The sequence below is a fragment of the Oncorhynchus clarkii genome, chromosome 17, assembly GCF_045791955.1.
Source record: "Oncorhynchus clarkii lewisi isolate Uvic-CL-2024 chromosome 17, UVic_Ocla_1.0, whole genome shotgun sequence".
NCBI lineage: Eukaryota > Metazoa > Chordata > Actinopteri > Salmoniformes > Salmonidae > Oncorhynchus > Oncorhynchus clarkii.
This window is the reverse complement of record NC_092163.1, coordinates 28,934,649-28,960,374: the sequence shown is the minus strand read 5'-3', so window position 1 is coordinate 28,960,374 and position 25,726 is coordinate 28,934,649. Positions and strand designations below refer to the sequence as shown.

The following is a 25,726-nucleotide window of genomic DNA, read 5'->3' as shown; positions in this document are numbered from 1 at the left end:
CCCACGCACGTAAATTGTTTATCAAAATTAAAAGAATGACAAAACACCAATAGTTACATTAAACGTGTTACTTTCCCAACGATATAACCTGCACGTTCTCTCAACCAAATTGCAACATCAAAAGTCAAGGCTAATGGTTCTAATGAAACTTGACAGCGACATTTTTTTTTAAATCTGTCGATATGGCTTCCTGCTTTTAAGCTGTTGCATAGACTAATTGAGGCAGATGATTCAGTGGTGATGCAACGTTGTATCAAATGTTTTGGAATGTTGCTGAATAAAATAAAAGACACTGAAATAGCTACTGCATTTTGCATTTCAGGTGTAACAAAACTCTAGACCTACTTCACTATTAATAGGCCTATTATTTCAGAATCATTTGACACAGTTACCTTTATGTTTTAGATGCGACATGATATGATTGACTGAGCCTAAAAACATCATGTTCCATTTTGGAAGCATTAACATAATAGAACTGACTTGGCTGCTTTCTGTCACAAGTGGAATTGATAAACTTGCAGTATATGTAAAGCTGGTGGCCTATTTCATTCATGACATACAACAAGTTACTAATCCAGTGGGTGGTGCTACTGTTCACATTGGCGATTTTAGCATGTACATCTTGGTGGGGAAAACTCAAAAAAAGAGTTTAGATGCATGCCAGCAAAGACACTATACAACAAACACAACACTAAACAATACAATAATTGCACTATAATGGTGACATACAGTGCCCACAAACTGTTAGGGCCTACATAAAGCTGTCCCAACAGCAGAGGCCCAACAGCATTCCCAAAACCTTACCACTGCTACACCTGGCTATCAGTAGATCTTTGTCTGACAGAGGAACAATTAATTCAGCTTAATTTATTGCCTTTAAAAAAACATAGCTGATTCGGCTGACTTGCTTAAACAACTGTTATTTCTATTGTCAATTGAGACCTACAAACTATGGCATAAGGGGGATTAAAGGCAATCTGTGATTTTGATTAAGACATTAATGAGCGTGCTATATATATTGACGTAGTCAATATAACTATTTGTTCAGCACTTTTGAAATGTACAGCAACAGAATTCAGAACATGGGCCGTTCTTACAGTATTCTCCCTGTACACCAAGTCAGAACCAAATTATAAATAAAGGGGGCATATAAGCAGACAAGGACATTTCTCTAAAACAGGCTATAGGCTACATGTGCACCACCAAGTCAGAACAGTAGGTTAAGTTAAGAGGGGAAAAGGGACAAAATGATAAGGGTTAGGCACATGGGCTACTAAAAGCTTACTACAGAAACATACACTTAGCATTACTTTCTTAGCTACATTATACATATCTACCTGGCATATTGCATAATTTATGCAGCAGCATGCAATACAGTTTTTACTCACCTTGTTGTGCTGTGCTCACTTGAACAGGAAGTTGGAGCGGCGGTCCTTCGTGGGGAAATGTTGTCATCAAAGTCTGGCATTCTCTGGATTTATGGTGCTTTCAAGACAACTGGGAACTTGGAAAAAAAACAAGGTTGATCCATGACGTAGGTCATCTTCAGGTCGGAGCTCTAGAAAGAGGCCCGAGTTCCCAACTTAGAATTCCAAGTTGGATGACCATTCAAAACATATTTTCCCAGTCTAATTCTTTCAGAGTTCCCAGTTGTCTTGAACTCACTGAAGTCTGAGATTTACCAGTTCTGAGTTTCCAGTTGTTTTGAGTGCAGCAGAAGTGATGCTGGATTGACAGCATGGCCAATGTTGAATGTTTATCCTTTTAAACTTGGAAAATAGACCCGTAAACCCAGACTTGGACCACACACCCACTCCACTGAAGGCTAGTGATTGCTTTGCAATGCTTGCAGTTTGCCACTGATTCTCATTAGTGAATTTCTGATTTCCAACTTATTGTGTAATATTTTACCAATGGCCGATGAGCACCGAAGTTTACATACACTTAGGTTGGAGTCTTTAAAACTTGTTTTTCAACCACTCCACAAATTTCTTGTTAACAAACTACAGTTTGGCAAGTCGGTTAGAACATCTACTTTGTGCATGACACAAGTAATTTTTCCAACAATTGTTTACAGACAGATTATTTCACTTAATCACAATTCCAGTGGGTCAGAAGTTTACATACACTAAGTTTAGTGTGCCTTTAAACAGCTTTGAAAATTCCAGAAATTGATGTCATGGCTTTAGAAGCTTCTGATAGGCTAATTGACATAATTTGAGTCAACTGGAGGTGTACCTGTGGATGTATTTCAAGGCCTACCTTCAAACTCAGTGCCTCTTTGCTTGACATCATGGGAACATCAAAATAAGTCAGCCAAGACCACAGAAAACAAAATGTCGAACTCCACAAGTCTGGTTCATCCTTGGGAGCAATTTTCAAACACCTGAAGGTACCACATTCATCTTTCCAACGATAGTACGCAAGTATAAACACCATGGGACCACACAGCCGTCATACTGCTCAGGAAGAAGATGTGTTCTGTCTCCTAGAGATGAACGTACTTTGGTGCAAAAAGTACAAATCAATCCTAGAACAACAGCAAAGGACTTTGTGAAGATGCTCGAGGAAACAGGTACAAAAGTATCTTTATCCACAGTAAAACAAGTCCTATATCGACATAACCTGAAAGGCCACTCAGCAAAGGAAGAAGTCACTGCTCCAAAATCACCATAGAAAAGCTAGACTACGGTTTGCAACTGCACATGGGGACATGTTTCATCAGACCGGAGAACTCTTTGGCAAGCCAAAGAACACCAGCACAACCGTGAAGCACGGGGGTGGCAGCATCATATTGTGTGGGTGCTTTGCTGCAGGAGGGACTGGTGCACTTCACAAAATAGATGGCGTCATGAGGTAGGAAAATTACGTGGATATATTGAAGCAACATCTCAAGACATCAGTCAGGAAGTTAAAGCTTGGTCGCAAATGGGTCTTCCAAATGGACAATGACCCCAAGCATACTTCCAAAGTTGTGGCAAAATGGCTTAAGGACAACAAAGTCAAGGTATTGGAGTGGCCATCACAAAGCCCTAACCTCATTCCTATAGAAAGTTTGTGGGCAGAACTGAAAAAGCGTGTGCGAGCAAGGAGGCCTACAAACCTGCCTCAGTTACACCAGCTCTGTCAGGAGGAATGGGCCAAAGTTCACCCAATTTATTGTGGGAAGCTTGTGGAAGGATACCTGAAACATTTGACCCAAGTCAAACAATTTTAAAGGCAATGCTACCAAATACTTATTGAGTGTATGTACATTTTTGACCCACTGGGAATGTGATGAAATAAATAAAAGCTGAAATATATAATACTCTCTACTATTATTCTGACATTTCACATTGTTAAAATAAAGTGGTGATCCTAACTGATCCTAATTTTTACTAGGATTAATTGTCAGGAAATGTGAAAAACTGAGTTTAAATGTATTTGGCTAAGGTGTATGTAAACTTCCGACTTCAACTGTAAGCATCACAAATAACGTATTATTAGCAACGCTAGCTTGCTTAGCCGGCTAACTAAAATCTCATTGGTTGAAGAGTTGTGCCGAATACAACGGCACTCATGTCATAGTTATGACTTCACCAACCTGGAGACACGAGAGCCAGAGGCTCAAGGGGTCTCAAACTACCGGCCTGCGGGCCAAATGCTTGTCTTAGTAAATTCCGCTCACTGCCTGCATAGTTCCCTTAGAGGTTTCTCAAAGTGAACCCTGTTCTGGTTTGATGTTGCGGCAAGCATGTTGTAATCGTAGCGATTGGCACACAAAGCATAATAGCACTTTCCTATTGGGGAGCACAGAGGATGACTTCTCCTACTCTGGAGATACACCTGGCACCAGCTCTCCCTTATCACAGGTGAGGGGGTTTCAATGCGGGAGGGGATGGGTGTTGTTGTCACATCAATGCAAATGAGGCTAGAGGCCAGGTGTGGAACATATCACAGATGGAGGGGCACAACACCACAGTTTTCCACTCCGTTGGCAGCAAGGTCAAACGGTGCATGTTATCTTACTCACTCACTCACCCTCTTTCTCTCCCTCCCTCTCGCTCTTGTTCGTTAAAGGGTGCAGGAGTTCAGAGCAGGGAACACAAGCACCCTCCTGAACCCGGTGCTTCGCAAGCGCACACACAGGGCCTCATAACAAAGTATTGTCTCCATTACCCCCCTCACCCCCACCCCCATCACCCTCCCCAAGCTTAACTGCGTGGGAAGAGTTGAGCAGATGCAGCCTGCACTTTAAAAAACAACTTGCCATGTCACTGCTAGTTAAAAAAGCATGAAACACATTTTTATCTGATCAACAGAATGACCTAAGGGCTTTCTGTGCCTCTCTGGCCATATCAACACAGCCTTGGCATTGCCTGCTTTCTAGCACCAAAGTCAGACAGGTGTTGTAACTAACCTGTGCTGTGAGTGGTGGGGAGTTTTTTTGGTTGCCAGAGAGGAGATTGTAAACACACATGAATTATGAAAGAAAAACGGGTTGGGGACAATGCCCCACGTGTATATGTGTTTATACTTACATGGAACACACTTCGGTGCACATGTACACACATGCTTCCATGGTGGGTCTCTGAGTGGGGAATATGCATGGCTGGGTTATTGTACTGTCCCAACATGTTTGTCTTCTTTTGTCTGTAAATCTCACTTTCTGAGCATGTGCGTTCCTGAGCATGTGAGTTCCTGAGCATGTGAGTTCCTGAGAATGTGAGTTCTGAGCATGTGCGTTCCTGAGCATGTGAGTTCCTGAGCATGTGAGTTCCTGAGCATGTGCGCTGTAATTATTTACTACCACATTGAGCAACATTTTCCACTCCCCCAATTAAACCTGAGATTGTTACTGTACACACCAAGGAATGTTTTTCACCGAGCGAGTGACAATTGTCCTGCCATATTTGTCCATCTCTGAAAAGTCCCCTTCGTAGTAGTACTTTTCTTTTATCTCTTTATGAATGAGACACCAAATACAGAAGAATCTCAACAAAGCTTAAATGAGAAGTGTAAGCTATGTTACACAGTACACCAGTTGTCATAACACTGTTATCTGAACTTGTCTGTCACAATGAAGTAAACAACCCTCACTTTCCAGCATGCAACATGAAGCTCCTAAGCGCTTTCATCTTTTAATGAGGCGGTCATAAAGAGAGAAAAAAGGACATCTGACAGAGGTGGGCACTGTCACTCTCAGGGTAATACTGTGTTTGTGTGTGTCATGTCAGATGACGTTCTGCACTGGTGCTACATTAAGAATTAACTTCAGTAAATTAGGCATGTGACTTTCAATGGGCCTCTTCTGTCAATTCTCTACGACTCCCTCGAGAAGACCCCAGTCCATGTCAGTAACTGTGTATCTCTTCTCCTCATTGTCACATAACCTCTTCAAAGTGAGAAAGAAAGCACACCTACTCAATGGGTCATTGACCGTGTAGAAAAACAGAGTGGGAAACTGGGAGTGCTTCCAAAACAGCCGAGACAACATGCAGCGTCAAAGCTTGCCACCCGACAAAAGGTTAATGATCCTTGCGGAAAAACAGGTGACAGAGATCTATTTTGTTTCCTCAGTCAGGTGGCGAAATGCCTATTAATAGTGTGTGGAACGACCTCCGATGATGTAGGATGATATCGGAATAAGTGGGACATCTTTTGCATTTCTGTCTTCTGTGACCTCTTTCGACATCTATCCAAAATAGTATCTCAACACATGAAACATTTCTGAAATCCTTAAGATGTTTCCTAATCACACACACAAAAAACAAATGTTTGATATCATATTCACAGGAGGCATGACACACCCATTTGTGTACATATTTTCAGTTTGCATTTGGTAGACTGGGACAGCAGATTAGATAAACTGAGACACCATTATTGTAGTCCTAATTGTACCCCAATGGTAATTTAACGGAACAAAAATATAAACACATGTAGTGTTGGTCCCATGGTTTCATGCGCTAAAATAAAAAAAATCCCAGCAATATTCCATACTCACAAAAAGCTTACTTCTCTCAAATGTAGTGCCCAATTTGTTTACATCCCTGTCAGTGAGCATTTCTCCTTTTCTAAGATAATCCACCCACCTGACAGGTGTGGCATATCAAAAAGCTGATTAAACAGCATGATCATTACACAGGTGCACCTTGCGCTTGGGACTATAAAAGGCCGCTTTAAAATGTGCCGTTTTGTCACAACACAATGCAACAGACGTCTCAAGTTGAGGGAGTGTGCAATTGGCATGCTGACTGCAGGAATCTCCACCAGAGCTGTTGCCAGAGATTTGAATGTTAATTTCTCTACCTTAAGACCCTTCCAACATTGTTTTAAAGAATTTGGCAGTACGTCCAACCAGCTTCACAACCACAGACCATGTGTAACCACGTCAGCCCAGGACCTCCACATCCGGCTTCTTCGTTGGCGGACAAGCTACTTGGACAGCTGATGAAACCGAGGAGTATTTCTGTCTATAATTGTCACGCTGGTATAAAGGATTTGGAAACAGGCGCAGGAATACACAATAGGGGTTTTTAATACACCCAAAACTAACGTGTATACAAAAACACTGGGCTGTACCCAAACACAAGAGTGAGGGTAAACCTTGTTGAACGACCTGGGATACCCATAATACACAATATATAAAGCACGCAGCATAATAGCTGCACCAATGCATAATAGCTGCACCAACGCATAGGTACTCTCACGACCAACGGACATGGGAACAATAACCGACAAAGACAAGAGGGCACATATATAACATACTAATCATGGGAAATGGGAACCAGGTGTGTGTGATCAGACAAGACAGTCCGGGGTTGATGATAATGAATCCCGTTCAGTGAAGCTTAGAAAGCCAGTGACGTAGACCTCCGGGAACTGGTGAACAGAATGAGCAACTGTACCGGAGGGATCTGTGATAATACCATTCTCCCATTCTTCTCTGCGGATCCTCACAAGCTCTGTCAGGTTGGATGGGGAGCGTCGCTGGACAGCTATTTTCAGGTCTGTCCAAAGATGTTCGATTGGGTTCAGAGACAGAGACTTGTCCCGAAGCCACTCCTGTGTTGTCTTGGCTGTGTCCTTAGGTTCGTTGTCTTGTTGGAAGGTGAAACTTTGCCCCAGTCTGAGGTCCTGAGGTTTTCATCAAGCTCACTGTACTTTGCTCCGTTCATAATTCCCTCGATCCCGACTAGTCTCCCAGTCCCTGCCTCTAAAAAACATCCCCAAAGCATGATGCTGCCACCACCATGCTTAACCGTAGGGATGGTGCCAGGTTTCTTCCAGACGTGACGCTTGGCATTCAGACCAAAGAATTCAATCTTGGTTTCATCAGACTAGAGAAACTTGATTCTTATAGTCTGAGAGTCTTTAGGGAACTTTCGGTAAACTCTAAGTGGGCTGTCATGTGCATTTTACTGAGGAGTGGCTTCCGTCTGGCCACTCTACCATAAAGGCCTGATTGGTGGAGTGCTACAGAGATGGTTGTCCTTCTGGAAGGTTCTCCCATCTCCACAGAGGACCTCTGGAGCTCTGTCAAAGTGACCCTCGGGTTCTTGTTCACCTCGTTGACCAAGGCCCTTCTCCCCTGATTGTTCAGTTTGGCTGGACTGCCAGCCCTGGGATGAGTCTTGGTGGTTCAAAACTTCTTCCATTTAAGAATGATGGAGGTCACTGTGTTCTTGGGGACCTTCAATGCTGCAGCAATGTTTCAGTACCCTTCCCCAGATCTGTGCCTTGACACAATCCTGCCTCGGAGCTCTACGGACAATTCCTACGACCTCATGGCTTGGTTTTTGCTCTGAAGCACTGTCAACTAAGGGATCTTAAATGGACAGGTGTGTGCCTTACCACAGGTGGACTCCAATCAAGTTGTGGTCAATGATGGTCAATGGAAGCTCAATTTGGAGCAAAGTGTGTAAATACATATGTAAATAACCTATTTCTGTTTTTTTTTTATACATTTGCAAAAATATCTACAAAACTATTTTCTCTATGTCATTATATGATATTGTGTGCTGATTGTTGAGGGAAAACATTTATTCAATCTATTTTAGAATAAGCGTGTTATGTAACAAAATGTGGAAAAAGTGAAGGGGTCTGAATACTTTCCGAAAGCACCGCATCTACACATGTGGCAGTGTCGGTGGCGACCTGTCATTCAGGGCAGGTGGGGTTTTGCCTGTTTTGCATGTTATTTTGGCATTAATACGTGTCACATATCAGTTTGCAAACTATGTAAAAAATATATATATATAATTGAGTTAATAAAGCCACATACAAAGATGGTCTCTTTTTTGTTTTCTTGAGTAAGGCAGCTCCAAAGTGCAGGTGTTTCAGCCTAGCTCAGTGTTTTCTGTGGTGGTGGGGCAAGCCTGCAGAAAATAGAAGCATTGTGCCTGATTGGCTAAGTGTTCTGTCACTCATGGGAACTCATGGGGACACTAAGTTGCAGGCCAAGTCTAAGTCCTTAGTAAGAGTAGACATTGAACATTTCAGCCCTTTGGTTCCTGTCATATAGTTTTATTATAAGTGCCCTTCCAAGAAGGCTCAAGGTCCATTGGCCACAGATAAAATTATTTCAAATCACCTTATATGTACAGTAGCTTTGATTGGATTGATCATGTCAACATCTTACTTTGAAAATCTTAGCTAACAGTCATCATCATGAATCAAGTGGACAATCTACTGGCAAATCCTATTTAATCCTTGTCATTTGAAGAGAAATAATGAAGATACATTTTTGATAAAACGTATCAGTGCTCATCGGCCATTGGACATGGACCCATTACACAACAAGGTGGAAATCGCTAATTCAACAAGGAATCAGTGGCTAACTGCAAGCACTGCAAAGCAATCACTAGCCTGCTATTCAGTGGAGTGGCTGTGTTTTTTCCCCCCTGAGTTCCCACCATAAATACAGAGAATGCCAGACTTTGATGACAAAGTTTGATGACAAAATTTGCCCACAAAGGACCGCCTCGCCATCTTCCTGTTTAAAACCAATACGGGATCGGTGTCCCTATTTCGGGATGGTTGAGTGGCTGTAAGTAACAGCCAACTTTCCAGGACATAGTCATGTCTTATAAGGGCAGAAAGCTTACATTTTTGTGAATCTAACTGCACTGTCCAATTTACAGTAGCTATTACAGGGAAAAAATGCCATGCTATTGTTTGGGGAGAGTGCACAACAACAAAAAAGAACTGGTTTGTTACATTCACCTCCGAAGGTAAATAATGTACTTACATTCAGTAATCTTGCTCTGATTTGTCATCATGAGGGTCCCAGAGATAAAATGTAGCATAGTTTTGTTTGATAAAATCAATTTTTATATTCAAATGTAGGAACTGGGTTCTACAGTTTGAACCGCTGCTGTCTCTGGCTCCACACTGACCCCGCCCGGCCATCTAGATGTGTGAAAGTGAGTGTATATGTCAAGGCTCAGGAGAAAATGTATCAATTGACCAATTTGGCACATTTGGGCAGACACAATATTGTCCAGTATTACAATGCTTCACTGGATCAATCTGAAACTTTGTGCGCATACTGCGCAAATCCAAATTGCACCTAAACTGCAATATTATATTATGGCCTTTCTCTTGCATTTCAAAGATGATGGAGAAAAAAAATGCAGGTTTTTATGTTTGTATTATCTTTTACCAGATCTAATGTGTTATATTCTCCTACATGAATTTCACATTTCCACAAACTTCAAAGTGTTTCCTTTCAAATGGAATCAAGAATATGCATATCCTTGCTTCAGGTCCTGAGCTACAGGCAGTTAGATTTGGGTATGTCATTTTAGGCAAAAATTAAAGAAATGTTACAATCCTTAAAAAATGTATTGTATGCTGCTGCATAAATGATGTAATATGCCAGGGCGATATGTATTCGATATGTGTAAGAAAGTAATACTAAGTGTATGTTGTGTTGTATGCTGTTAGTAGCCATGTGCCTCACACTAATAATTTGGTCTATTTTCACCAATGCAGTATTGTAAACACATCGTTCATGACCGGTGTGTGATTGTTTGCAGACTTTCTTTTGTACAGCTTTGACAGTCCTACTGATAGTAGTGGTGGCGCTTGGCTTGCATGTGCAAATTCAGCACACACAACATTCTATAATAGAATTGTGTTATTTGACGTGTCAAAATAAAAGCTTATTTAATGAGTCAAATAGTGTTATTTGACGTGTATCTTTTTTGACATCCAAATACCCAAACAGCGTTCAATGTGCCTCACCCGAATCATTTGGTATTTTTTCACCTCTTAAATTCACCTACTGTTCCAACGTGGTGGTGCACATGTAGCCTATAACCTGTTTTAGAGATATGTAGTCATCCAATATTGTAAGAGCTTTCATTGGCTGCTTATTTGCCCCCTTTGTTTATCCTATGGTTCTGGAACACTGTAAGAACGGCCCATGATCTGAATTCTGTTGCTGTACATTTCAAAAGTGCTGAACAAATAGTTATATTGACTACGTCCGTCGTCACGCTCGCATGTAATGTCTTAATCGAAATTACGGAATGTCTCTTATCCGCTCGTCGTCCCCTTATGCCATAGCAAGTACATCTTAATTGTCATTAGAAACCACATTTATTTAAGCAAGTCAGCCATATCAGCTATGTTTTTTTTAAAGCAGGAAACGAGGCTGAATGAACTGTTTCGCTGTCAGACAGGGCTCTGCTGATAACCAGGTGTAGCAGTGGTTAGCAATTAATGTATTGTTTAGTGCTGTGTTGTGTAGTGGCTTTGCTGATGCATCCCACTTTTTTTGTGTGGCCCCACCAAGATTTACATGCTAAAATCGCCACTGGTCAGTGTCATGCATGTGTGTTTGTGTTTTGTGCGCACTATGATTGTACCCATGTGTGTGCTCCTGTGTTAGGGGATTACAAAACCCACATGCTCCCCCTAAGCACTCCAGTAAACATTTCTCAAGGTTCAAGGTTATTACGATGGCAACTGACACTCAGTGAGTAAGCACTTTTATAGGGCAACAACATGGTACTTCAAAACCCCAAAACATGCCATCCTCATCGCTGACATGCTCTCATAGTGTGACTGCTGATGGTTCAAGCGAACTGCGTCACCTTCAGTTTAGGCCGATATGTTTATTTATAAGTGATGAGGCAAGCGCACTTTCTGCGTCTATCTGGGGTCATGCGATCCTCACAATTTGGATCCATAAATGAATGGTGTGGGCTCGCCGGCCACACCATGCAAGCCCAATCCCTGATTGGTTATGAATAAACATTGTCAGAGTATATATATTGTGGTAGGCGTCACAGTTCCAAGAAACGAGAACACTGAAACTTCCAAGTTTCCAACAAAGCAAATACATTCATTCGTGTCCCAGTATTTATTCTTTATTAGCCTATCACAGCACGAGAATGAGGGCACAAATCCAAAAGGTACCACAGATAGTAGAATTGTTAAAAAAGAAAACGGTTGGTTTGCAGCACTTCAAGCCAACATCTTCAGTGTGCGTCCTGGACCCGAAGGATGCTACATTGGTTGCGCCTTGTCGACACAGTCTTCCCTCGCAGACTCAGAGCCTGGACTCGATACCTGGACCCACCAACTGGCCCTTATTTGGCAGTTTGATAGAACTACTACTCAAAGGAGGGCTGCAAAGACAACACAATGCATTGGTAAATTATAACAAAAATATATTATAACGAGAAGAATAATACAAACTAAAAACAATTCGACAGATGTTTTATTTTATTTCATTTTAATAAAGAATTAAGTTGTTTTATTTGTGGATTAAATGTTTTGTGTCTGATATTTCTTCCTTTTAGATTGATTACCATAAGAAATTCGGAAAGATTTTCCGGATGAAACTCGGCTCCTTTGAATCGGTCCATATTGGCGCACCTTGCTTAGTGGAGGCACTCTACAGAAAGGAGAGCGCTTTCCCACAGCGTCTGGAGATCAAACCCTGGAAAGCATACCGAGACTTAAGAGACGAGGCATATGGACTTCTCATTCTGTAATTGGCACTTTTCAGTATTCCTATGATATCATGCTATTTGCTCAACAGAAATACACAGGTATCTATTTTAACAGACGTAGCCTACTAATGAATATATTTCCTGATGATTTTCAGGGAAGGGGAAGACTGGCAGAGGGTGAGAAGCACGTTTCAGCAGAAATTGATGAAACCCACAGAAGTCGCGAAACTTGATGGAAAAATAAACCAGGTTTGTAAGATCATTTATCTGCGTTAAAACTGCAAATTTCAAGGTGAATTTGATCAAATAATGACTTTGTATTGTCTCCGAAATGTAGGTGTTGGCCGATTTCGTTAGTAGAATTGGGCAAGTGACTGACAATGGACAATTTGTGGACTTGTACTTCGAATTGAATAAATGGTCAATGGAGAGTAAGTAGCCTATTGTTTATAATATAAATAACATATTTGTGGCTAGATATACATATTTACAATAAAGATTGTTGCTTATATGTAATGTGGATGTATTAAATCATTTGAATTATTCTAATGATAATTTAATTGTTTTAAAAACAAAATTAAGTAAAAGTCTTATTAGAATGAATGGACATTATAATTGATTTGCTACTGAGGAAAAGTTAAATCAATAACACATTAATGCATGTTGTTGCTCAATTAATGTTTTATTATCTAATTACAGCCATTTGCTTAGTGCTCTACGACAAACGCTTCGGACTTCTGCATGACAATGTCAACGAGGAGGCTATGACCTTTATCACATCCATAAAGACGGTAAGTGGTCATTGATTTTACACATCCAGTTACTATCTGCATATAGTGATTCAGGTATTGTGGGTCCCCTGGCTTGGGGATGATTTTAGTGATCTTTTTGTGACAGAGCTATACTGCGATATCGCTCTGAGCCTATAGATAGAGTGCAGTTCACTTTAGTGAGTGGGTTAATCACCACTGCTACAATTACTGATGAATCAGTAGACTATCTGAAACTGGTCTCAGGGCAGGCAGGAATTTACCGGGGCAAACTAATATCTTCAGCAGCCAGGAGACATGCATGTATTTACAACATCTTTTAAACAACATTTTGTTATAGTAACCATGGTCCTGTGCTATAAGTTGATATTGAAACACTGGAGGTAATATTTGAAAATGACTGGTTGCAACTATAAATTGTTACATTGTCATGTACTGTATGTCTTTATTTGATTGTTACATTTAAAGTCTCTCTCTCTTTCCCTCTCTCTCTCTCTGTGGATGTGTAGATGATGAGCACATTTGGCGCCATGATGGTCACGCCAGTGGAGCTCCACAAAAAACTGAACACCAAAACATGGCAGGACCACACCACGGCATGGGACCGTATATTCAGTACAGGTAAAAACTCCTCCTACTCTCGGTCCCCTCCCCATCCCTCTAAAGAAACCTCCCCTCCATGTCCACTCTCTCACCCTAAAACCTCAATGCCCCCTGATCTCGCTCCCAACCACCGCTAAAGCAACCACATCGCACCCAACCACCGCTAAAGCACCCCCCCCTAGTCACTTCCAACTGCCCTCCCTCTAAGTGACCTCCTCTCCATGTCCTCTCTCCCTCTGATGAAACCTCAATGCCTGCCACATTCACTTCCAACCCCTCTCTTGACACCCCCCAATCCTTCCACCCGGAGCGTGTCCAGATGACGTATTACCCAAGAACCGCTTTGAGCAAATTTCCAGTCAGGTGATAGGAGAGAGAGAGAGAGATATGAACCGGGTGCCTCTGCGATCAGTGGTGCAAAAAAGTACCCAATTGTGATATTTGAGTAAAAGTATTGATACCTTAATAGAAAACTACTCAAGTAAAAGTCACCCAGCAAAATACTACTTGAGTAAAAGTCTAAAAGTATTTGGTTCTAAATATACTTAAGTATCAAAGTAAATGTAATTGCTAAAATATACTTAAGTATCAAAAAGTAAAAGTAATTTCAAATTCCTTATATTAAGCAAAGTAGACAGCACCATTTTCTTGTTTTTACTTTGTACAAATAGCCAGGGCACACTACAACACTCAGACATAATTTACAAATTATGCATTTGTGTTTAGTGAGTCTGCCAGATCAGAGGCAGTAGGGATGAATTGGACCATTTTCCTGTCCTGCTAAGTGTTCGAAATGTAACCAGTACTTTTGGGTGTCACGGAAAATGTATGGAGTAAAAGGTATTTTTATTTTATTTATGAATACACTGAAGTAAAAGTTGTCAAATATAAATTATAAAGTACCGATACTCCAACAATTACTTTAGTAGTGTTTGAGCATGTTTACTTAAGTACTTTACACCACTGTCTGCGATCCATGCACTTGGCTCACCCCCTCTTACTCAACACAATCAGAGTTGTAGTAAACCGGATGACCTAAGGGGGAGAACACTGCCAAATATTTGTAGTAGCGGGAACAGGGATGGAGGGGAGGAGGAGACGTGGGAGTGGAATGTTGGCTCAGGGCCTTGCTACGGATCGTTTGTTGTGCTGCTTGCTTGCCGGTGGCTTGTAGGCACCTGTCCACCCTCTCTTACACACACATATATGTATATACACAGGTGCGGGGGGGGGGCTCTATTTTGTGTGTGTGTGTGTGTGTGGCTTTAAGGCCTAATTGTCAAGACATGTCATTGGAAAAAGGAAAAACACAACCTGTCCTGATGTTTTCATCTGATTGTCAAACAAATCACTTAAAAAAGTAGGCTACCTACGCACATTCAGTCCACCCAAATAATTCCTGCATCCAATCAAAAACACAACGTGTAATGACATTTGGCGATTGTCATTAGAACTTCACTCTTGTAGCCTGGATTAATCGATACTCCTTGGTGACAAAACAACCTTCTTGTAAAAAGAAAAGTCGGGACACATGAAAAGGGACTGAAATACAGGACTGTCACGGGATGACAAGTGCAGTCACAATGGGATTTTTCTTTTTAAACCACAGAGGTGGGCTGTATCGCATTAGTGGATACTCACACTGCTCTCAGGTCAGGTCCGCCAGTTTTGACTTGCAGAAGTGACTTTTCATGGCAGGTTAAGAGTACTTACACAGCAGGTTAGGATAGTTAACATGACAGGTTAGGAGAATTAACGTAGCATGTTAGCAGAATTAGGTTAAGGTTAGATAAAAGGTTAGGGTTAGGTAAAATCCTAAAATTGTCCCCGATGCCAAATCGAACATATCTAGCTACAACCAGGCCTGCCCTGGGAACAGTCTTGGGTTCCACTGATTTGGAAAAAGCTTTTACCATTGTAGCAGTTCAAATAAAAAGGAGAATGGTTCAATTAGCATAATTTTGATTTTTGTTGCATTTAAGGGGGCTCAACGCTCATTCCCCTCCTATACGTCATTGTAATTAAGAATTTGTTCTTAAGTGACTTGCCTAGTTAAATAAAGGTTAAATAAATACAAATAATAAACAGTGGCCGTGTATGTTGTCCTTGTTTTGAAAGTAGCGATAGGGACTGGAAGTGAGAGCATTTTATGGCTTGTTAAATATCGTTTACTTGTTTGTAGAAGTTTACAATTATCATTGTTTATGACTGGTTACAGCCTTTCACAAATGAGAATCCATGTTTTGGTGAATAAAGTTGACCATTTAGAATGGCTTTAAAAATGGACTATATGCAGTCATTGTTACCTAGCTTTAAAAAAAACATCTGTCAGTTAATTATTTTGCGTATGTCTCTTGTTGTTGTCCGCAGCCAAAGTCTACATAGACAAGAAGATAAAGCGCCATGCAGGGGCAACAGGGCCCAGTGACGACTTCCTGTGTGACATCTACCGCCACAGTCACCTGTCCAAGAAAGAGCTGTACGCCGCCATCACAGAGCTCCAGATCGGAGGAGTGGAGACGGTAAGGATCAGTTGACAAATGTAACAGAGATGGTTCGGTGAATCACACTTGCATGATGAGTATCCTTGCTAATAATTTAGCGTCACAACACTGAAGTGTGATAGTCCTCAAATTTTTCCGGTGAACTGTGATGAGTTACATTGCTTGTCACCTGAAGACTTGCTTAATGACTAGGTTTTAGCTTAGCGGGACCCGGATTTGAATCTCGGTCGTACAAACAAGGACAGGGACAGATTTTTCATTCACTTGCACCAGCGCCTATTTTGCTCTGAAAAATAAGAGGGGAAAACATGACACTCCTTTATTGTTGATGACTTTCACCTTACTTCATTTCTTGCTCCCATACATTGTTTTAACTAATTTACTCTACGCTTGAAGTGGTATTCCCTCCCTGTGAGAGAAGAAACAAACAGGTGCAAACTGTAATAGTAGTGGTTCAAAGACTGAGGTAATCTGGTCTGCAGTCCAGATGTGACAGAAACAGCCCTTGAGGAACCCCTCACATTCCTCAGCTCCATCTACTGTAGGACCCCCTCTATGGAATGCAGTATATAGTATCTCTCTGAATGAGTCGTCTGACATCTCTCTCTCTCTCTCTCTCTCTCTCTCTCTCTCTCTCTCTCTCTCTCTCTCTCTCTCTCTCTCTCTCTCTCTCTCTCTCTCTCTCTCTCTCTCTCTCTCTCTCTCTCTCTCTCTCTCTGTTGATGTTTTCTAGACTGCCAACAGCATGCTGTGGGCTATTTTCAACCTCTCCCGTAACCCCTGCGTTCAGAAGAAGCTGCTCCAAGAAATCAGAGAGGTTCTGCCTGCTAGTCAGACTCCCAGTGCCAAGCACCTCCAGAGAATGCCCTACATCAAGGCCTGCCTCAAGGAATCCATGAGGTACAGTAAGACATTCCACTGGGATGTGACGCAAAAATAATAACACTGCAGTCATTGTGTACTGTATGTCATTCAAACCGGTACACAAGTCCAAAACAAATGAGTTGAGGCATGGGCGCTTGACTTTGTCTGAAAGTGGGTGCGCAAAAAAACGATAATAATTTTGAATGAAACACAAAAATAAATAAAACATTGGTTGTTGCAATTTTTAAACCATTTCCTGCAATTCTGCACTGTTTCTTCACAGGGGGAATCCATATTAAATATATTGAACTTGAATACTTTTTATCATAACCATGACAGATAACAAATCCTAATTTCTAAATTGCACAATATATATTCAGTCAATAAAAAAACAAGTGCCATTTAAGACTGATTTATTGAAACCACAAAGTCAACTAGTTATATTATATTGTGGAACACAATCTTCAAAAAGGCAGTAACCTCAGCAGTGGAGCTTGCTTGTAGAAGCCTATTACTGTGCAATGGCATAGCCTTGTTTTGTTAATTTAGCAGACAATACACTTTTATTTCCCAAGCCCTTATCACAGTCAACACACACCTAATTTATAGTAAAACAAACTATGTGATATATCAGAATAAAATAGAACAGAATATTTTTTCGAATGAACAAAAATTGGCAGTGTGAAGTGATGCGCATCTCGCGTCGAGAAAAGAGTGATCATTTGAAACAGGGCTCAATTTGGCGAGTTGAAAGAAAAAAATTTTAGGGTTAATTGGTCTTCTTTTTAATATACAGAAATTTCGATTTACAAGTGTTTTTTGTAGTTTAATGCAGAAACTCACACAGATAATGTCTATGAATTTTGACAAATGAGCTATTTTCCTTTCAACTTGCCTTTAAAAAAAGGTTTGAGTATGTTTAACTGATCCTAAATAGCTTACATGTATCCTCCTGCTTCAAGACTATATTTCCAAACACTTTTTTCAAATTCCTGCAGGTTATCGCCGTCAGTTCCCTTCACGAGTCGGACCTTAGACAAAGACACTGTGTTGGGGGATTACTCCATTCCCAAGGGGGTAAATGGATTACTTCGTTTTCCATCATTTAAGAGCTCATGTTGGGGCGATTACATTCTCGGCTCATTTAACATTTGATTTGATTGATTTTTATTTTTCATTTGCAGACAGTGTTGATGATCAACAGCCATGCTCAGGGTGCCAATGAGGAATACTTCCACGACAGCAGCCGGTTTAAGCCAGAGCGTTGGCTAAAAGAGAGCAGTACCATCAACCCCTTTGCCCATGTGCCGTTTGGTGTTGGGAAGAGGATGTGTATTGGGCGGCGTCTGGCAGAGCTACAGCTGCAGTTGGCACTCTGCTGGGTAAGAACAACCTCCTGTGCCCCCAAAGTGGCCACCAAGTTGCCAACATTGTAGTATTACCACAGGTTGGGCTTAACACCTGTGGGCGATATACAGTATATTACTCCGTCTTCCTGCGTCAGGTTTCAATGTGTACAGTCCCTTTTCACATACGTTGTGGTCTAGCCTGAATTGAAAATGGATTCAATTTATATTTTGTGTCACTAGCCAACATACAATACCCCAATAATTATGTTTTTAGAAATTGTTACAAATTAATTCAAAATCAAAAGCTGAAATGCCTCAATAAGTTTTCAACCCCTTTGTTATGGCAAGCTTAAATAAGTCCAGGAGTAAACCTCTGCTTAACAAGTCACATAATAAGTTGAATGGACTCACTCTGTGTGCAATCATAGTGTTGAACATATTTTTTTTATGACTACCTCATCTGACTACCACATCCTGTTTGCAATAAGGCACTAAAGTAAAACTGCAAAACCTGAGAAAGACATTAACTTTATGTCCTGAATACAAAGCATTATGTTTGGCATAAATCCAACACCACTGAGTACCACTCTTCATATTTTCAAGCATGGTGGTGACTGCGTTATGTTATGAGTATGCTTGCTATCGGCATGGCCTAGAGAGTTGTTTTGGGATAAAAAGTAACAGAATAGAGCTAGGCACAGGTAAAAACCTAGAGAAAAACCTGGTTCAGTGTTCTTTCTAACAGACACAGGGAGACAAATTCACCTTTCAGCAGGACAATAACTTAAAACATAAGGACAAATATACACTGGAGTTGCTTACGAAGATGACATTGAATGTTCTTAAGTGGCCTAGTGACAGTTTTGAGTTAAACCGTCTTGAAAATCTATGGCAAGACTTGAAAATGGCTGTCTAGCAATGATCAACAACCAACTTGACAGAGCTTGAATAATTTTCTAAATAACAATGTGCAAATATTGTACAATACTGGTGTGCAAAACTTGTAGAGACTTACCCAGAAAGACTCACAGCTGTAATTGCTGCCAACGGTGACTCTAACATGTAAACATGTATTGACTTAGGGGTGTGAATACTTATGTAAATGAGATATTTCTGTTGTTAAATTTCAATATATTTGCAAAAATTTCTAAAAACATGTTTTCACTTTGTCATTATATTCATGTTGAATTCAGGCTGTAACACAACAAAATGTGACAAAAGTCAAGGGGTATGAATACTTTCTGAAGGCACTGTATAACTTTAAGTTCCAAGAAGACTTTGTCCTGCAATGTGTGTTAACCTTGAAAAATTGTTTCATGTCACCATGTGAGTCTTACCTCAATTGATACTGGTTGTCATTTTACATGCCCTTCATAATCTAATGATTGCTCCTTTTTCCTGTCTTTCTATCAGGTCATCAGAGATTATGAAATTGTGGCGACAGATAGTGAACCAGTTGAAACGATCCATTCAGGGACGCTTGTTCCCAACCGTGAACTCCCTGTGGCTTTCATTAGACGATGAGGTAAGAATAACATTCACCCTTGAATATACCTCAAAATCATACATATACTGAAACTTACAGTGCCTTCGGAAAGTAGTCAGACCCCTCGACTTTTCCACATTTTGTTACCTTAGTCTTATTCTAAAATGGAATACATGTTTTTAATAATAATCAGAAATCTACACACACTACCCCATAATGACAAAGCAAAAACAGGTTTTTAGACATTTTTGCAAATATATTCAAAATAAAAAACAGAAATACCTTATTTACATAAGTAATCAGACACTTTGCTATGAGACTCAAAATTAAGCTCAGGTGAATCGTGTTTCCATTGATCATCCTTAAGATGTTTCTACAACTTGATTGGAGACCACCTGTGGTCAATTCAATTGATTGGACATCATTTGAAAGGCACACACCTGTCTATATAAGGCTCCACAGTTGACAGTCCATGTCAGAGCAAAAACCAAGCCATGAGGTCGAAGGAATTGTCCGTAGAGCTCCAAGACAGGATTGTGTCGAGGCACAGATCTGTGGAAGGGTGCCAAAATATTTCTGCAGTATTGAAGGTCCCCAAGAACACATTGGCCTACATCATTCTTAAATGGAAGATGTTTGGGACGACCAAGACTCTTCCTAGAGCTGGACGTCAGGCCAAACTGAGCAATCGGGGGAGAAGGACCTTGGTCAGGGAGGTGACCAAGAACCTGATGGTCACTCTGACAGAGCTTTAGAGTTCCTCTGTGGAGATGGGAGAACCTTCCAGAAGTACAACCATCTCTGTAGCACTCCACCAATCAGGCCTTTATGGTAGAGTGGCCAGACGGAAGCCACTCCTCAGTAAAATGCACATGACAGCCCGTTTGGAATTGCTAAAAAGGCACCTAAAGACTCTCAGACCATGAGAAACAAGATTCTCTGGTCTGGTGAAACCAAGATTGAACTCTTTGGCCCGAATGCCAAGCGTCGCCTCTGGAGGAAACCTGGCACCATCCCTACGGTGAAGCATGGTGGTGGCAGCATCTTGCTGTGGGGATGTTTATTAGCGGCGGGGACTGGGAGACTAGTCAGGATCGAGACAAAGATGAACGGAGCAAAGTATAGTGAGATCCTTGATGAAAACATGCTCCAGAGAGCTCAGGACCTCAGGCTGGGGTGAAGGTTCACCTTTCAACAGGACAATAACAATAAGCACACAGCCATGAACACATGAGTGGCTTTGGGAAAAGTCTTTGAATGTCCTTGAGTGGCCCAGCCAGAGCCCGGACATGAACCTGGAAAGACCTGAAAATATCTGTGCTGCAACGTTCCCCAACCAACCTGACAAAGGTTGAGCGGATCTGCAGAGAGGAATGAGAGAAACTCCCCAAATATTAATGTGCCAAGCTTGTAGTGTCATACCCCAACAAAAACTCAAGGCTGTAATCAATGCCAAAGGTGCTTCAACAAAATATTGAGTAAATGGTTTGAACACTTTTGTAAATGTGATATTTGAGTTGTTTTTTTGTAGATTTTTTAAAATGTCCAAAAACCTGTTTTGCTTTGTCATTATGGGGTATTGTGAGTAGATTGATGAGGGGAAAAAATTATTTAATAAATTTTAGAACAAGGCTGTAGCATAATTTGTTTTGGAAAAGTCAAGGGTCTGAATACCTTCCGAATGCACTGTAAATCAGAGTAAAGACAATATATACAGTACCAGTCAAAACATTTGGACACACCTACTTTCTTTATTTTTACTATTTTCTACATTGTAGAATAATAGTGAAGACATCCGAACTATGAAATAACACACATGGAATCATGTAGTAACCAAAAAAATGTTAATCAAATCAAAATATATTTTATATTTGAGATTCTTCATAGTAGCTCCCCTTTGCCTTGATGACAGCTTTGCACACTCTTGGCATTCTCTCAACCAGCTTCATGAGGTAGTCACCTGGAATGCATTTCAATTAACAGCTGTGCCTTGTTAAAGTGAATTTGTGGAATTTCTTTCCTTCTTAATGTGTTTGAACCAATCAATTGTGGTGTGACAAGGTAGTGGTGGTATACAGACGATAGCCCTATTTGGTAAAAGACCAAGTCCATATAATGGCAAGAACAGCTCAAATAAAAAAAGAGAAATGACAGTCCATCATTACTTTAAGACATGAAGTTCAGTCAATCTGGAACGTTTCAAGAACTTTGAAAGTTTCTTCAAGTGCAGTCGCAAAAACCATCAAGCGCTATGATGAAACTGGCTCTCATGAGGACCGCCACAGGAAAGGAAGACCCAGAGTTACCTCTGCTACAGAGGATTACTTCATTAGAGTTACCAGCCTTAGAAATTGCAGCCAAATAAATGCTTTACAGAGTTCAAGAAACAGGTCTCAACATAAACTGTTCAGAGGAGACTGCGTGAATCAGGCCTTCATTGTCGAATTTCTGCAAAGAAACCACTACTAAAGGACACCAATAATAAGAAGAGACTTGGTTGGGCAAAGACACATGAGCATCGGTTTTGATGTTTTCACTATTATTCTACAATGTAGAAAAGAGGAAAAATAAAGAGAAACCCTTTAATGAGTAGGTGTGTCCAAACTTTTGACTGGTACTGTATATTGTATAAATAGATATATATCTCATATCTCAAATTAATATAACACACACACACTTGTGGAATAGACACCAGCTAGAATGTGGTTTTAACCAATCAGCATTCAGGATTAGGCGCACCCGTTGTATAAACACACAATATATAACTATAAAAAGGTACATTCAACTCCACAAAAATAAGAAAACATATATTAGCAGGTTGTGAAATGTTGTATTTGATTCCATGTGTTATTTTCTCCAAAACAGGCTTCAAACACAGATCATTTGGACCTCACTACAGAAAGATAATAGTTCTAGACCTGAATGTCCAGAGACTCCCTTTATTGCTGCTCTGTAAATAACAAAGAGAAAATATCAGATCTAAATATATTTGTATGTAATCCTGTCACATATACCTCAAACTAATATAAATGCATTTAAACTATTAACTATGAGAGTTAGCCTACTTGTTGACCAATAACTTTTAGCTTGTGTTGTAAGACAACTGCACTTTACTGCCCACTAATCTTAAACAACTGTTCTTATGTCGAAAATGTTAAATAAATTATGACTTTTGTATATGTTGTCTTTGTATGTTAAAGTATATACATTACATGTATAAAGGCTACTTGTGTATTTTTTTCCCATTGTGTATGAAGTGCAATAATAGTGTCAACATGATGTACATTTAAAACATTGTAATTCTTAGAGAGAATATATTTCATCCACTTTTTCTTTTTGTTGCAGTATGTTTGAAATTGTAATTACTTTGTGGAATATGGTTTAAGATTAGTACAACTGTATCATAGCCACACACCAAAGCTAAGGACCTAATGATTTATGGCTTTGGCATATCATAGTAATCAAGTGCTATTTGCATGTGAAAATGTCATGGAATGCTCCATGGTAATCTTACCAGCTCTTGTGCTCAGCTCAGGGCTCCTATTCAGTCAAACCTGCATTAGCAATAGCTACTTCAACTATCCACACACCATAGTACGTCTATTCTTGCAACAAAACATATTATAGCCATAAAAGGTAATGTACACTGCACCCCTCTGCCAATCAGTGATCTTCTACAGTTGTCTTTAATATTACAAGTAACTGTAATGGTAATAGACGGGTATAATATGAACCTATTATAATAGACTTCATATGTCTATCTCACTGTAAATGTTAAGGCTTTTTTACTAATCTGGTTTCAATCGTCTGAAATACATGATCTGCTGAAAAGTGATACTATTCTTAATTTCTGCTTTGTGAATTTAGTGTATTTGTGGGAGCATGATATAGCATTTGCATGTATCTTACTGATATATCGTCTTATAAAAAGAGAAGATAGAGGTAGGTAAAGGAATACAGGTATAAACTCCATGCCGCAAGGGGCAATGTGTGATCAAAAGTCGACAGTCGACAAACTGATATAACTCTGTTTTAGAGCCTTATTGATAAGAAGAATATGAATGATATTAAATGGTTTTTCAACCAATTGGCATCCTATAGGGAGAAGGTTTCAGTCTGGAGAATATACTGCATCATAGTCAATTATATTATATTGAATGAATATTATTATTTAATTTCACACACACAAGACATTGATTTGAAATACACCGCTGGGTATTCAAGACAGTGTACTTCTGCCATCTACTGTTCAAAACATATACTTTATGGTAAAGTCGAGATGTCTTGTATCTCAATAAGGAATTTATTTGGACTGGATTACATAATAATGTAATTTCTTATTACATCATTTATGTTGACATTGTGAAAATGAATCTGCAGTAATGTTTCATTTAGTTTTCTTTCGGTATATATGGGAGCTAAAAGCTGAATTGCATGCAACGGGAAATTCAAAAAGACATAGCTAAATCAAATAAAATCACAAACACCGTGTTTAGCAGATGTTATAGCGAAATGTTTGTGTTTCCAGCTCCAACAGTGCAGTAATATCTAACAAAAGTAAAATCTAACAATTTCACAGCATTTCACACAATACACAGAAATCTAAAGTAAAGGAATGGAATTGAGAATATATAAATATTTGGATGAGCAATCAGAGTCAGAGTGACATAGACTAAGATACAGTAGAATAGTATACAGTATGAGATGAGTAATGCAAAATATATTAACATTATTAAGTTGATTAGTGTTCCATTATTAAAGTGGACAGTGATTTCAAGTCTATGTATATAGGGCAGCAGCCTCTAATGTGCTAGTGATGGCTATTTAACAGTCTGATGGCCTTGAGATAGAAGCTGTTTTTAGTCTCTCGGTCGAAGCTTTGATGCACATGAACAGACCTCACCTTCTGGAAGATAGTGGGGGTGAACAGGCAGTGGCTTGGGTGGTTGTTATCCTTGATGATCTTTTTGGCCTTCCTGTGACAATGGGTGCTGTAAGTGTCCTGGAGGGCTTGTAGTTTGCCCCCAATGATGCGTTGGGCAGACCGCACCATCCTCTGGAGAGCCCTGCGGTTGTGGTCGGTGCAGTTGCCATACCAGGCAGTGATACAGCCCGACAGGATGCTCTCAATTGTTCATCTGTAAAGATTTGTAAGAGTTTTAGGTACCAAGCCACATTTCTTCAGCCTCCTGAGGTTGAAGAGGTGCTCTTGCGCCTTCTTCACCACACTGTCTGTGTAGGTGGACCATTTCAGATTGTCATAGATGTGTACGCTGAGGAACTTGAAACTTTCCACCTTCTCCACTGCGGTCCCATCGATGTGGATAGGGGGGTGCTCCCTCTACTGTTTCCTGAAGTCCACGATCAGCTCCTTTGTTTTGTTGATGTTGGGTGAGAGGTTATTTTCCCGGCAGCCTCACCTCCTCCCTGTAGGCTGTCTCATCATTGTTGGTAATCAGGCCTACTACTGTTGTGTCGTCTGCAAACTTGATGATTGAGTTGGAGGCGTGTGTGGCCACGCAGTCATTGATGAACAGGGAGTACAGGAGAGGGCTTAGCACGCACCCTTGTCGAGCCCCAGGGTTGAGGATCAGTGAAGTGGAGGTGTTGTCTCCTACCTTCACCACCTGGGCGGCGGCCCGTCAGGAAGTCCAGGACCCAGTTTCACAGGGCGGGGTTTAGACACAGGGCCTCGAGCTTAATGAAGAGCTTGGAAGGTACTATGGTGTTGAATGCTGAGCTATAGTCAATGAACAGCATTCTTATATACAGTGAGGGAAAAAAGTATTGAATCCCCTGCTGATTTTGTATGTTTGTCCACTGACAAAGAAATGATCCGTCTTTAATTTTAATGGTAGGATCATTTGAACAGTGAGAGACACAATAACAACAACAAAATCCAGAAAAACGCATTTATAACATTTTTTACATGCGCTTTGTCTGGATTTTGTTGTTGTTATTCTGTCTCTCACTGTTCAAATAAAACCTACCATGAAAATTACAGACTGATCATTTCTTTGTCAGTGGGAAAACGTACAAAATCAGCAGGGATTCAAATACTTTTTTCCCTCACTGTAGGTATTCCTCTTGTCCAGATGGTATAGGGCAGTGTGCAGTGTGATAGCGATTGCATCGTCTGTGGATCTATTGGGGCGATAAGCAAATTGAAGTGGGTGTCAGGTAAGGTACAGGTGATATGATCCTT

The 25,726-nt window shown here is 40.4% G+C and overlaps 1 protein-coding gene across 2 annotated transcripts; it reads left to right on the top strand.

The window, feature by feature from the left end:
* The first annotated feature begins 11,176 nt into the window (after positions 1-11,176).
* Positions 11,177-23,356, top strand: LOC139370674 (1,25-dihydroxyvitamin D(3) 24-hydroxylase, mitochondrial-like). 2 transcript variants are annotated; one of them, XM_071110291.1, is made up of 12 exons: positions 11,177-11,642; positions 11,793-11,983; positions 12,101-12,194; positions 12,283-12,376; positions 12,645-12,736; positions 13,225-13,336; positions 15,689-15,840; positions 16,556-16,722; positions 17,685-17,763; positions 17,871-18,068; positions 19,449-19,560; positions 22,387-23,356. In XM_071110291.1, the coding sequence occupies exons 1-11, from the start codon at positions 11,382-11,384 to the stop codon at positions 19,557-19,559; spliced, it is 1,551 nt and encodes a 516-aa protein (XP_070966392.1). In that variant the 5' UTR covers positions 11,177-11,381; the 3' UTR covers position 19,560; positions 22,387-23,356. The 2 variants fall into 2 exon arrangements, with proteins under 2 accessions (XP_070966392.1, XP_070966393.1); XM_071110292.1 differs by lacking the exon at positions 22,387-23,356 and adding an exon at positions 20,802-21,025 and having other exon boundaries at positions 11,271-11,642.
* The last annotated feature ends 2,370 nt before the right edge of the window (positions 23,357-25,726 follow it).

Excerpts from the sequence above, each read along its gene's own strand:
- LOC139370674 (XM_071110291.1), top strand. The coding sequence starts at position 11,382 with ATGAGGGCACAAATCCAAAAGGTACCACAGATAGTAGAATTGTTAAAA. Across the intron at positions 16,723-17,684 it reads TGCCTCAAGGAATCCATGAG|GTTATCGCCGTCAGTTCCCT; the intron begins GTACAGTAAGAC and ends AAATTCCTGCAG. Across the intron at positions 18,069-19,448 it reads TGCAGTTGGCACTCTGCTGG|GTCATCAGAGATTATGAAAT; the intron begins GTAAGAACAACC and ends TCTTTCTATCAG.